The sequence below is a fragment of the Pygocentrus nattereri genome, chromosome 21 (assembly GCF_015220715.1).
Source record: "Pygocentrus nattereri isolate fPygNat1 chromosome 21, fPygNat1.pri, whole genome shotgun sequence".
Classification (NCBI taxonomy): domain Eukaryota; kingdom Metazoa; phylum Chordata; class Actinopteri; order Characiformes; family Serrasalmidae; genus Pygocentrus; species Pygocentrus nattereri.
This window is the reverse complement of record NC_051231.1, coordinates 17,148,567-17,161,326: the sequence shown is the minus strand read 5'-3', so window position 1 is coordinate 17,161,326 and position 12,760 is coordinate 17,148,567. Positions and strand designations below refer to the sequence as shown.

Below are 12,760 nucleotides of genomic sequence, written 5' to 3'. Positions count from 1 at the left end.
GTATTTTGCCAATATTGCCTTTCCTTTTTTGTATTCAGCCCTTTGCTTCTGCAATCTTTGTGCACTGACCTTAAGTATCTATTGGTCCACTGTTTTAGAGTGACAATTCCTCGGACACTTTGTCACACACACTCTGTGTAAGTGCTATTACCTACCCCATGTTTCAATACTAGTTTGAACAAACCCTTGACCACTTGGCCTCATTATTTCCCCAGCAGCATCTTAAAGGTTGTTCCTTAACTTTATTAGTTCAAATGAAGGGTGTTAGATGAGCCTTCAGAAGGGCGAGGAATTGAGTGAACACCATTGTTGACTTCAGCAGTAGAACTTCAGTATAAGAAACCTTGCCGCCTGACACCTTTCCCCTTTCAAACCCAAACCCCTCTTTATCACTATAGCAATAAACTAACATTAAATACGTTTAAAATTTCCAGACTATAACATTCGATTTGCTGGGCTTTATGGTCACAAACTAAACATAACATGTTATACATGACTGCTGATACAGCTTTACTTTCCTCTGCTAGCTAGCTTGTTAGCATGCTAAAGGCTACATGGCTAACAAGAGCAAAAAGAAAGACATTTCACCACAGTTCCAGACAAACTAGTTACTCAAACGTTATTAACTACTTTAACATGCTTAACATCTCTAAACCATAACACTCGATTTGCTGGGTTTTATAGTTACAAACTAAGTATAACATCTGTTATACATGACTGCTGATGCAACTTCACTTTCCTCTGCTAGCTGGCTTGTTAGCATGCTAACAAGAGCAAAAAGGCATTTTATCACAGTTTTGGACAAACCAATTACTCACATTATCAACATTACGCTCAAACTTCTTAAAAACGTTTTGATTGCGAAGTTTGCATGGCTAGCCATTTAGCTCACTGAGGCTCATCTGCTAAGGGTGAGTGTGTTCCATTAATAACAATGTGCGCTGTCCCTTTATCCTCTTCTCCTTCTCATAGATGCGAATGGTGAGTTGAAGTGGGTGAGGGCATGTTAAAAAAAATAAATGAAACAGGTTCCTAGTATGATATTGCACTAGCATGCCAGATTTTAAAGCACTCTCTTGCGTGTTTCATTCAATTTATTAATATAGTACAAGTGCATGTTAAACAAAGCTGTGGGAGGAGATTTTGCATCCATAGCCATGTTGCAATATACTACTCTGTCAAGAGTGCCATGGATAACCATAGAACCCAGTACATAGAGCACTTTCAATATTTTTCTGTTTAAAGATGAGGAAAACCGCCTTCTGATGACGTATGCAGAAGTTAGGAGGAACCTTGTAAAACTTACAACTGCTTTGGTGGGATTATTGGGGTTGGACTGTTCTTTTTTTGGTAGCTGTTGAATGCAGAACGAAGGCACATAGCGAATGTTACTGCTAGGAAGCTGAAAATATGACTGCAGCTGTTTAACTGTCTACAGCTCTACAAATAATCATTATGATAAGAAGTACTGAGATTGTCTGAGAACGAATCACTCAAATGAGAGAAAGGACTCAGTTGTAACAGTTTAAAGAACTGTGCAGGCATGAACAGCAGTGTAACTTGGCAGGCCGACTGCTTTCCTTTGTACTGCGTTTTAATGGTTTCAGTGTTTAGCTTTTGGCAGGGAGGAGATGTGGTTTCTGTTCACAAACCGCTCCCTCCAAGCTTAGTCATTCCTCAGCCGTTTCAACTCACGTTTACAGAAACACACTTATAGTTACAACATTTACACTGCTGTGTCTGCCTACAGTTAATCATTAACTCCTGTTAACAAATACTAAGAAATTACTGAAGGAAAGGCCTGTATGCTTGAAGAGTGATCAGGTTTTGGCAAGGTGAATCGATTGCTGTGTCTTAATTGTAAACACTAATTTTAATTGCTGTTCATGTCCCATTTTAAATACTGACCAAGCTGAAATAATACATTATTAAGATTACTTCATGTATCTACACTGTCCACTTTATCACCTCTAGTTATCATGTAGGTATCATGTAAGCACCCTACACTATACCAATAAGAGTCCTTGGGCAAGATTCCTAACACTGCCTTCACCTCCCAGTGTAAAATGACCAAATTGTAAGTCGCTCTGGATAAGAGCATCAGCCAAATGCCATAAATGTAAGTATAAAATGTAGGTGCACTTTGTAGTTTTATAATTACAGACTGTAGTCCATCAGTTTCTCTTCATACTTTGTTAGCCCTCTTTTTCCCTGTTTTTCAATGGTCAGGACCCCCAGAGGACCACCACAGAGCAGGTAGTATTTTGGAGGTGGATCATTCTCAGCACAGGAGTGACACTGATGTGGTGGTGGTGTGTTAGTGTGTGTTGCGCAGGTACAACTGGACCAGACACAGCAGTGCTGCTGGAGTTTTTAAACACCTCAGTGTCACTACTGAACTGAGAATAGACCTCCAACCAAAAGTATCCAACCAGCAGTGTCATGTGGGCAGCTTCCTGTAACCACTGATGAAGGATTGGAGGATGAGTAATACAAACTGTGCAGCAACAGATTAGCTATGTCTCTGACTTTATGTCCACAAAGTGCACCAACGAGGTGGGAGTGTCTAATAGTGTGTACAGTTAAAAAACTCCAGCAGCACTGCTGTGTCTGATGCACTCGTACCAGTGCAACACACAGTGTTACTGCAATGCCGTAATGATGCACAACTCAAATAATGCTTGCTCTGTGGTGGTCTACAGATGGACTACAGTCTGTAATTGTATACTATAAAGTAACTATAAAGTGCACTTATATGGTAAGTAGAGCTGATAAAATGAATAAAAACAGAGTGCAGAAACAAGGAGGTGTACTTAATGAAGTGGCCAATCAGTGTACACCTCAGAGTCTAAATATTTATACAGTTTGGGCACAGTGGATGAATTTCTAGACTTGTATTTGTTAACCCCTTAAAATCCCACGCTTATTACATGCTACATTTTATTATTCTGTAAATAAAGGGAGTTCAGTACAAACTGGTGGAGCTCTTTTTAGATTCTAGAATTGTGCAATAAACCTCTGGCCATTGAAAAGATTAAAGTGAGAATTTTCATTTGTTTTAGAGCTTTATCAGTGAAACTATGCTTTTTTTTTCTCTGATGAAATCTATTTCAGTGAAATTGTGTATGATTTACAAAATCGTAAGCAAACTGGATTTTCCCTGTTTTTAGGAGAGGAAGCGAATCAATTAGTCATTATATTGTGTTTAGATGCTATTTTTGTAATGTGGCAGTTGCTGTGGCAGTTGGCAAGACATTTTGACATATGATTCTTTGATATGAAGAAAGCTGCAATTGTTTTGTCCATTTATCTTTTTGTGGAGAGGTATGAACTGTTTTCATAGCAGTTCTCACATCTCTCCTTTTACCCCTTATTATTTGCTAGTAGCACAACAACATTTCACATACAGAGAGCCAACAGTGTCTTAGTTCATCTTTTAACAGTTATAGGGAAAAACCTTTATTTGATCATGTACCAAATAATTACTATTGTTACAGCATCAATAAGGCCCCATCATGTGCAAACTCTTATCTGTCTAAATAGTTAATCATAGCCCCTCCTACTTTAAGCTATGTGATATGAACTGAATGATTCAATTAGCAATATTTTTGCAATTCTCTATAACTCCTTTTACTGAGATTAGTCACCTAAAAGTGTATGTGTGTGTCTCTAGCACTTCAGATGGCCACACTATGGGAAGATCTTGAAGGACGAGGCACTGTCCATCAGTGTATACAACTGCAGCAAGATGTTCAGTAACAGGTCAGTCTTTGGGTCATAAGGTCAGTCACAGAGTTTTCTGTGATAGAGCTCAGGACTCAACTGAATCAAACTGCAGTTGTGATTTAACTGATATACAGCCATATGCAAAAGTTTAGGCACCCATGGTCATTTTTGTCGATTTTAGAATTTTATACATTTTTATACACAAATACTGTTTGTTGAAAATAACACATTGGGGGAAAAAAACATAAAACATAGCCTGTGCAAAGGTTATGGCACATTTTATGTCATGTTTTTTTTATTCCCAAGATATTAAATTCAGTAAATATACAGTATGAGAACCGTACAATAAAATTAGCTGAAAATGCCATGCTTAAGTTTGTCCTCCATAGATAATGTGTTTCATTTAGAAAATCAACAACATATGAGTGGGAGTGACTGGGGGTGTTCAAATTATAGTGTTCATATGACTGTATATGGTGTGTACTAGAGGCATAAAAGTGCACTGTATAATGATGAGTTGATTTGAAGAGTCACCTGCTTCGATCTAGCTGTGTTAGAGTCTATTATAAAAATATTCAATAAAATCAATCAAACCTATTGAATCATGGTGATTCATGCCTCTTATACCACCAACTGTAGCCTCTTATAATTTACTAGGATTATATGATTTAAATTCAACCCATTTACTGTGGGTACAAATGTGTGCGTGTGCCTGTGCGTGTGTGTGTGTGTGTGTGTGTGTGTGTGTGTGTGCTCTAACAGGCTGTTAGGGAAACTGGTGGTCAGCCTGCAGCATGTGGTGACAGCGGGGAGGCTGGTTCTGAGAGAGCCGCTTACAGACAGCAACTACAGCTTGACCAATGTGAGTTACTGAAGCTATTAACCTCCCATTAACCAAACTGAGCTTTCATTAATCATCACGGCTAAACTCCACTATGTCACATCGGCCAGAAACTGTTACAAAATCAGATACATGGCTGTATACAGTACTGTGTGAACATATTGACAGATATGAAATTAATACTTACTTCAAGATTAAGTGACCCTTATTAGTCCCGCAATGGGGAAATTTCACCTCTGCATTTAACCCATCCGTGAAGTGAAACACCACATACACTCTAGTGAGCACACACACACTAGGGAGCAGTGAGCACACTTGCCCAGAGCGGTGGGCAGGCCCATCTGCAGCACCCGGGGAGCAGTTGGGGGTTAGGTGTCTTGCTCAAGGATACCTCAGTCATGTGCTGTCGGCTCTGGGGATCGAACCAGCGACTTTCCGGTCACAAGTCTGGTTCCCTAACCTCCAGCCCATGACTGCTCAATTTATTCTGATATTACTGTTTTTTGAGCAATTAAATGCTTGCTGCATTGATAAATAGCTAGTAAATATTACTTTCTCAGATGCACAGTATTTTATGCCTCTACATTTGGCAAATAGATATGTCACATGATTACTGTCACGTGAAAACCTGCATTTATTTATTTCACTGTAACGTTAGCTGACTTTAACATTATGTAAATATTTCATTACAAATTGACTAATATAAATGATCCAAAATTATTTTAAAATCAGACTATGTTACATTAACCCACATTATAGTTAAGAACATTGACATTTCTTTTTTCAACAAGTTTTTTTTTCTCATATAAAAACAAACTTTATTAATACTACAATCAGGATTCCTATAAGAATCTCACAGTAAAACAAATGTTTACAACAGGAAACTACACAAGCACTGACATAAAATAGTACTACAGTAATATTATATGTAGGTGAAAGTGTTGCAGATTATTATAGTAAGATATATTGTAGATAGATGTCCATATCAGTTTGTAGACACCTGCTCATCCAGGCTTTCTTGTGAAATCTTGTGTTTTTCCTACTCTACTCCCCTGACCCAGCACATGAAGAGCTTGTTATTTAGTTTATGAGTTGAATCAGCTATGTTAGATGACAGCACAAAACAGCAGGGGTCACCAGTACTGGGATTAAGAAGCCCTGCACTAGATGTTAAAACATTGCTGTGAGGATTTGACTGTATTCAGTCACAAGAGCATTAGTGAGGTAAGTTACTGATGTTAAATGATTAGTTCCTGATCACAAATTAAACTCTAACCATCCAAAATGTATTGGATGGAGCTTTATCACTCTGGAGAATGCAGCTCAATTGACCCCCAGTCCAATGCTGTGGGCTTTATATCCTTCTAGGGGATGCTTGACATTAGGCTTGGTGACCTTAAGCTCATGGCTTATTCTATCAGCCATGCTGTTCTGTAGAGAGTATACCAGCCGTATGTGTGCAGTTGAAGGTTAAATTCAGTAATTAGAATACTTGGACAATGGATATTTACAGTGTACTGAACAGGTCTATAGAACTCATAACTTCTTAAGGGATTTGACATCTTTATAGAGTTACATGTGAATTACTTACTTACAGACATATGCAATAGTTAGAACACCCCTGGTGAAATGACATTTTGTTAATTTTCTAAGTAAAAATAATTAATTAATATTTGTTTATTTAAATTAAATTCAGGAAATAAACAGTAATTAAGTTGATATTTTGTTTCTGCTAATTTTAGTGCACAATTTCTGTTTATTTGCTGAATTTAACCATTTGGAAAATAAATTAAAAAAAAACCACAATGTACGTGAGAGAAGCAGGACAGTGGGAAGATGATGAGGATACAAGGTTGGTGGAAAAACGTCATTAACCTTCATTATGCAGATGATATTATGCATTATGCAGACTCATTGTGGAATATCTAGTAGTCCTGAAGGCCCTTATAGGAAGGTTAAAGAACAGAGTGAAAAGATTGGACTTATATGAAGAAGAATAAAGTTATGACAACAGACTACTAACCTTACCACTGGTGTAGAAAATGTGGAAATGGTGGACAGCTTTTTCCTACTTAGGTCAATTACTACAAATGATCCAGCACTCAAGAAACACAACACAGATTAGCATGAACAGGCATGAATGAGCTTGAAATGATCTTCAAATGCAAAGATTTATCTGTGCAAGATCAGAATTGTCCAGGCTGTGGTCTTCTCTGTGTTTTTATTGGATGTAAAGCTGAACAGTAAAGAAGTGAGACAGGAAAAACACTGATGCCTTTAAGCTCTAGTGTTGGCTTGAGAGACTTGAGAGTAGCTTGGACAGCAAAGAAAACAAACAATTGGGTGCTTGACCAAATCAAGCCTCGCCGCTGACCCAAAACCCAGTTAACCAAACTGACACTGATCTTGTTTTGGACATGTTTTCAGTACCAGTTAATTGGAAAGCGCTTTTATGCTTGTATCAGCTGAAGGTAAAAGAGGAACAGGACGACCAGGTACAAGATGGTTGGGTGACAATCAGAGGAATCATGAACCAGCCATTCAAAATCCTAAACCCCCAAACAGAAGACTACTAGTATACTGGTCACTTTTGGCCATGAACGGCTGCAGTTTATGAATGTTCCTGTGCAGTTTTTCCTAACTCTGTGTGTGGTGATTCATTGCTGGGTTTAGATATATGTGGAGCTGGATGTGAGGTATAATCCTGTTCAAGGTGCAGCAGGAGACTGGAGCAGTGAAGATTTCACTCGGTTGGAGGACAATGATGAGTGAGTAACAGACCAAAAATATTCATCCCATTCATCACCTACGTCTTTAAAAGAAATCTTATTTCCACTCTAATTTCTATAAATCTGTTGTTGTTTTTTCATCTTTACAGATCAGGTTTTGTCATTAAAAATTCAGGCTTTCTTGAACCTGGGTATGTACAACCATTCCAGTATTTTCCACATAGCAAATATAAGTGTGCAACATTTAAAATCAAATTAGGAATTGTTTTCAAATATTTCTAGTTCTTTTGACTTTTTAGCAGTTATGCTTTTGCCTCTCTATTGCTCATGTCAGAACTTTGGATGGTACAAGTTTTGCTGTTAACATCAGGCCTGGTTCTGCAGAATTATCAGCCATTTTTATTACCATATTAAGCCATTTTTTACTTTGTCAGTAGAATCAACCCTAAATCTTCATGATCATATGATCTGTTCTTTGGTTGTCAGAAATCTGCGGCCACAGCAGTTGGACCGAGATGCCAGGATGCTTGGACGCAGTCTGATGAAGATAGACAATGAAGATGGAGATGAAGATTATGACGATGACTATGATGATGATTATGATTTTGCAGACCTGGAAATTGCAGGCATGACATTCACCCCCATCTTGAGGTGAGTTTTTGTAACTGTCAGCTATATTTGAGAAACATCCTGAAGAGCTTACATGTTAGTTTATATGTGTATAAACAAGAATGTTTATGGTTAAGTTTGAAAGGATCTCTTAGTCTTTCTCTGTGTTTGATTTTCCTCAGGACAAGAAATTTAAAAATTTGGAAAATTACATTTTCTGGGTTAAAATAACTGGCCATTTCTTTCTGTCTTGATGCATAAAGCATCATTCTATAAATGTAGAGACTCTATAAATGGATAAAAATGTATAATTTTAAAATTCATAATGTCATAATTTCATAATTTTTGAAATTTCTAATTTTTTTTGTATCACTTCGACTTATCGCAGATATTGCTTTAAATGTTATATGGTCATGATGAGTTATAAGTCATGATGAACAGAATCAAATCAATGAACAATTTTGAGTAAAAAGCGCACATGCACACAGACAAACTTTCTAAGCTACTCAACCTGCTGGGTTGCGGGGGATGCTGGAGCCTATCCCAGCAGTGATTGGAAACACCCTGGACATGTCACCAGTCCATCCCAGGCCAGACACACAGGGCACACTCACACCTGGGGCCAATTTACCTTCTTCTATACACTTGATTGCATTACTTTGGACTGTTGGATAAAACCCAGAAACAGACACAGAACACAGAAAGAACCCTCCTCGCCCAGCAGGGGGAAATTAAACCCAGCCCCTTGCTGTGAGGCAACTGTGTTACCCGCGCCACCACCGTGCTGCCCTAAGACAAAATCTCATGAAAGAAAAGTTACATTTTTTGACTTTCAAGAAAAGTTTCAAGAAAAATGCAGGAAAACAAACATTGAAAATGCTAGTGAGCTAATCACAATTAGCAGTATTAAGCTTATTGAGCCATCTGTTATTACTACAACCAAGAATTGTTGGTAACTTGCAGTTGAAAACTTGACTAGAATTAATTGTTCTGTAAATCATATTATACTGTGGTTCAAACTAAATCAGCTTTGCAGCTAGCATTACTAGCTAATCCTGCTTGGAAACAAATCAATTACAAGCAGATAATTAAAGTCAACCTGAAATGAAAAAGGACATATTTTACCTTTTCTAAATAGCATTCAACATTTTCCACATCCCCCACCCACCACAGTGGCGCTGATTCTAGCTTCAGTGGCACCAAAATGTTTGCTTTAACAGTTCTTCTTCTGGAAATTCTCTTTTATAGTTTGCTAATGCACTCCTCCACACATTAACTGAGATCTTACACATCTCCTCTTTTGTCTTCACTCTTTCCACCAGTCTGTTGGGAAATTGGGCAAATCTTCAGATTTACAAACATGCTATGGCATATTGTAAAATTTTCAGGAGTTATCCAGGGCAAAGTTACAGTTGCTAGGCTAGAAAGAAACAACTGGGTGAGTCTGCTACAGCCCTACCTTGAGGCAGATCATTGCTACACTACTAGTTAGTTAGGAATACCAAAGATAGCAGCTCATGGGTGGGTGTATGGAGATTGTGGGTGAAACATCTAAACTATGACCTGTCCATGAATTTCTTACATTTTTGAACCTGTATTTTTCTGTAACGTAAGCAGTATAATCATAATAACATTACATTATCTCTGGACCTAAATATTAATCTACAATATCTCCTGTGTTGGTTTTCTTATTTAGTCGTTGTAGAGCTTTATCGAAGCATGAGCTTGCAGCTGCCCCCAAAGTGAAGACTTTTCAGGTAAGTCAATAAAGCACCAAAAAGCCTGTGCTACTCAGTGTGTGTACAGCTTGCCTAAATGTACTGCATAACTTAGGATATGTGGAGGTGAGGCAAGTAGCCATATCCCTTACTCAAGTACAAGTTATTAATGGAATTAAATAAAGACACAAATAGAAGTAAAAGTAGAAGTAAAAAGTGGTCCTTTGAGTTTATGTGATTCAGGTGCATCAGTTGGTTGTACATGTGTAAACAGTTTACATCTGACACATTTGAATCATACATCACTTTCACATTGAAGCAAATATTGATATATATACAGTATTAGTTAAAGAAACCTCCTGACAAAGTGCCGTATTAAACTGCAGTGGAAGTTCTTAGTACATTCATCATCTATCAGAAGTTTGAAGGCTCGGTTCTTCTCTTTTGGGATCCTTTTGGTCCCAAATAAAGTGCTAGAGCTCCAAAGTCAAAGTGAACAACAGCAAGCAAAACAGAAGCTGAACTAATCGAACAGAATGATATTAGACCTAAATCCTGAACATGGAGCTAAATGTGAAGGGCAAAAGTGAAGCACTACTCACCGATATACTGTAATGAAACTTGTCGCAAATGCTATTGTAACTGGTAATTGTCTAATGAATGATTTAGGTGAATGTTAACGTGATTGAGGCCCAGAAGTTGGTGGGTGTGAACATTAACCCAGCTGTGTACATCACTGTGGAAGATGAAAAGAAGCGCACGTCCACTCAGAAATCCACCAACTGTCCATTCTACAATGAGGTAGGAGCACTGGTCACATTGTAAACAAATGTATAATGGGGATGGTGGGTCCAAAGGGAGGAGATGTAATGAAAGATGTGAGTAACCCTACCAGAGATACCAGAAGGTGTTCTGAGATATTTTTATTTATTATATTAAGTTTTATGAGAAATGCAGGAAGTTATTAAATGCTAAATAATACATTGTAATTATTTATTTATAGTAACAAGTTATGCCTCGATATTTCAACATCTTGTTAGGGAATCACCCACAGCTCTGTTCATAATTCTCAATACGTCTAAACTGTTTTATTTTTAAAATTTTCATCTAAATTTGCTGAAGATGTGGCATAGTAATCATTAGTAGAATCATTGTATACATGTATCTCCAACAAGCTAGTTTTACATTACTGGAAAAGGTGGTTTTAATATTTGAATTGGTAATGTATCTATAGTACGATTGAAAACCTTAGCTATTAGAGCTAGGTCTTCATTTCAGGCCATGAATCTCAAAACTAGGTCAAAAACAAGGAAATAATGCAAATTATTGCTAGTGCCCCAATGCGATTCTAGTAATATGTTAATGCTAAGCTAACAGCAATTCATATGAACATTTTTTAAGGTTCTAGATTAAACACAAACATTTAAAGATATTGCATGTTTCATTTGACATTTTAAATTTTATCTTGTATGTTGCCATTTTACAGTGACTGTTCAGTGACTGGTCAGGTTATCACTTATACTCATAGTCAGTGACGCATCTAGGACTTTTAGAAGGCCATTTGTTTCTCACAAAATTGATCCCAAGCATTTAAAATCAAAACATATTTGGCTGATTCCACTGTTTGTTCTTTAGTATGCTAGTGGTTAATCTGGCACATTAGGTCTTCAGTTCCTGAAGTTTTAAACAATGGAAGAACTAGCTTGGCTGTGTCTACCAAGATACCATGGAGGAAAAAAACCTGATTGTGTCATTTCCCATTGGGTGTTTGAAGATATTAACTTTTTTTGTTTCCAACCAAAACAGGAATATTACTACAATACTTGAAGAGTTTAAGTACAAGTGTGATAAACAAATAAAAATGAATTAAAACTACAGACATATTTTCACAGGAATCATTAGACTTTTTTTGTCCACCACTGTCTAACATGTTCTGATGTTTTCTTGTCTTTCAGAACTTCATGTTTGAGTTTCAAGAGACACAAGATGTACTCTTTGATAAAGTTATTGAGATCTCTGTAAGTTTTTCTTGCAAATGAAACTGTAAAGAGCTGTCCTGGTTTTCAGCTGTCTCATAAAAACTGATGTTAGCAAGCTTATTTGAACTTTCAGGTGGTTCACAAGAAAACTCTGGCATTTTTGATGACACGCATCGGTACCTTCAAGATAGACATCAGCACAGTTTACCAGCAGCCAGGTACCATGACTGTGTGAACAAATTCAAAACAAATAGCAGGTTTCACTTTGTTAATGTTTATTAATTGCAGTGACCCTAAAAAAGGCCTTAAATGAATGGAGGGGTACATAGCTGTGTGTCGCTCTCATCCCATTTCCACTAAAATGTAGCACATTTGTACAAAGATGATAATGGCATGCCGCTGCCTTAATGATGGTAATTAAGTCATCACTGCTTGTGCTTTAGGCTAATTACAAGGCTCCATAGAGACAGCTCTTTAACAGTAATTGTTAGAGACATTGAGCATGTTCATACTCTTCTTTTCTCTGTAGATCACCGCTTCTATCAGAAATGGGCTCCACTCACAGACCCTAAGGACACTCGCTCTGGCATAAAGGGATATGTGAAATGCACGCTGAGTGTTATGATGAAGGGCGACTCAATGGCCATCGCCAGTCTGCCTTCAGTCTCCAGCCAGAACGATGACATTGAAAAGTGAGGAGGCCACTGTACTTGTGATTGCTTTATCCTCAAGGACAGATCTTTAACAACCTAGTTACTGTAGGAACAACATTATTATGGGGGAAAATAATGTTTATTGGTATTTTGCTCCTGTGCTTAAAATAACTTTTACATTATTTTCTGTTTGAGTTCATCAACACAGATGTTATATAACTGGGATTTGTGTCAACATAAATGACAAATAGCTCATTGCTAGTGCGTTAGTTTTGTTGAATGTTGAATCCTCCAACACACTAAAATTCATTCATCAAACATTCTTAAGAAGAAATTTCTTCTCAAAACCCACTTATGCAGCTCTTGTGAAGATTCTGACATTCACCAATGTTTTCTTACTGGGATTTGTTCTTAGGTGAGAACATAATCTACACAGACTCTTTAGAACAAAGGCATGTACAGATCTGTGGGTTGAAAACGTCATTAATCTGATATAGACTTATTC

General features: G+C 37.4%; 1 protein-coding gene across 1 annotated transcript in view; it reads left to right on the top strand.

Moving 5' to 3' along the window:
* LOC108424672 (fer-1-like protein 4) overlaps positions 1–12,760 on the top strand; it is a 69,673-nt gene that overhangs the window by 1,059 nt on the left and 55,854 nt on the right. Inside the window, exons 3-12 of the mRNA XM_017692848.2 lie at positions 3,674–3,762; positions 4,489–4,588; positions 7,241–7,335; positions 7,446–7,487; positions 7,783–7,947; positions 9,602–9,662; positions 10,293–10,424; positions 11,579–11,641; positions 11,736–11,820; positions 12,132–12,294. Of these exons, the coding sequence (XP_017548337.1) occupies positions 3,674–3,762; positions 4,489–4,588; positions 7,241–7,335; positions 7,446–7,487; positions 7,783–7,947; positions 9,602–9,662; positions 10,293–10,424; positions 11,579–11,641; positions 11,736–11,820; positions 12,132–12,294 (995 nt within the window). The remainder of the gene's footprint in view (positions 1–3,673; positions 3,763–4,488; positions 4,589–7,240; positions 7,336–7,445; positions 7,488–7,782; positions 7,948–9,601; positions 9,663–10,292; positions 10,425–11,578; positions 11,642–11,735; positions 11,821–12,131; positions 12,295–12,760) is intronic.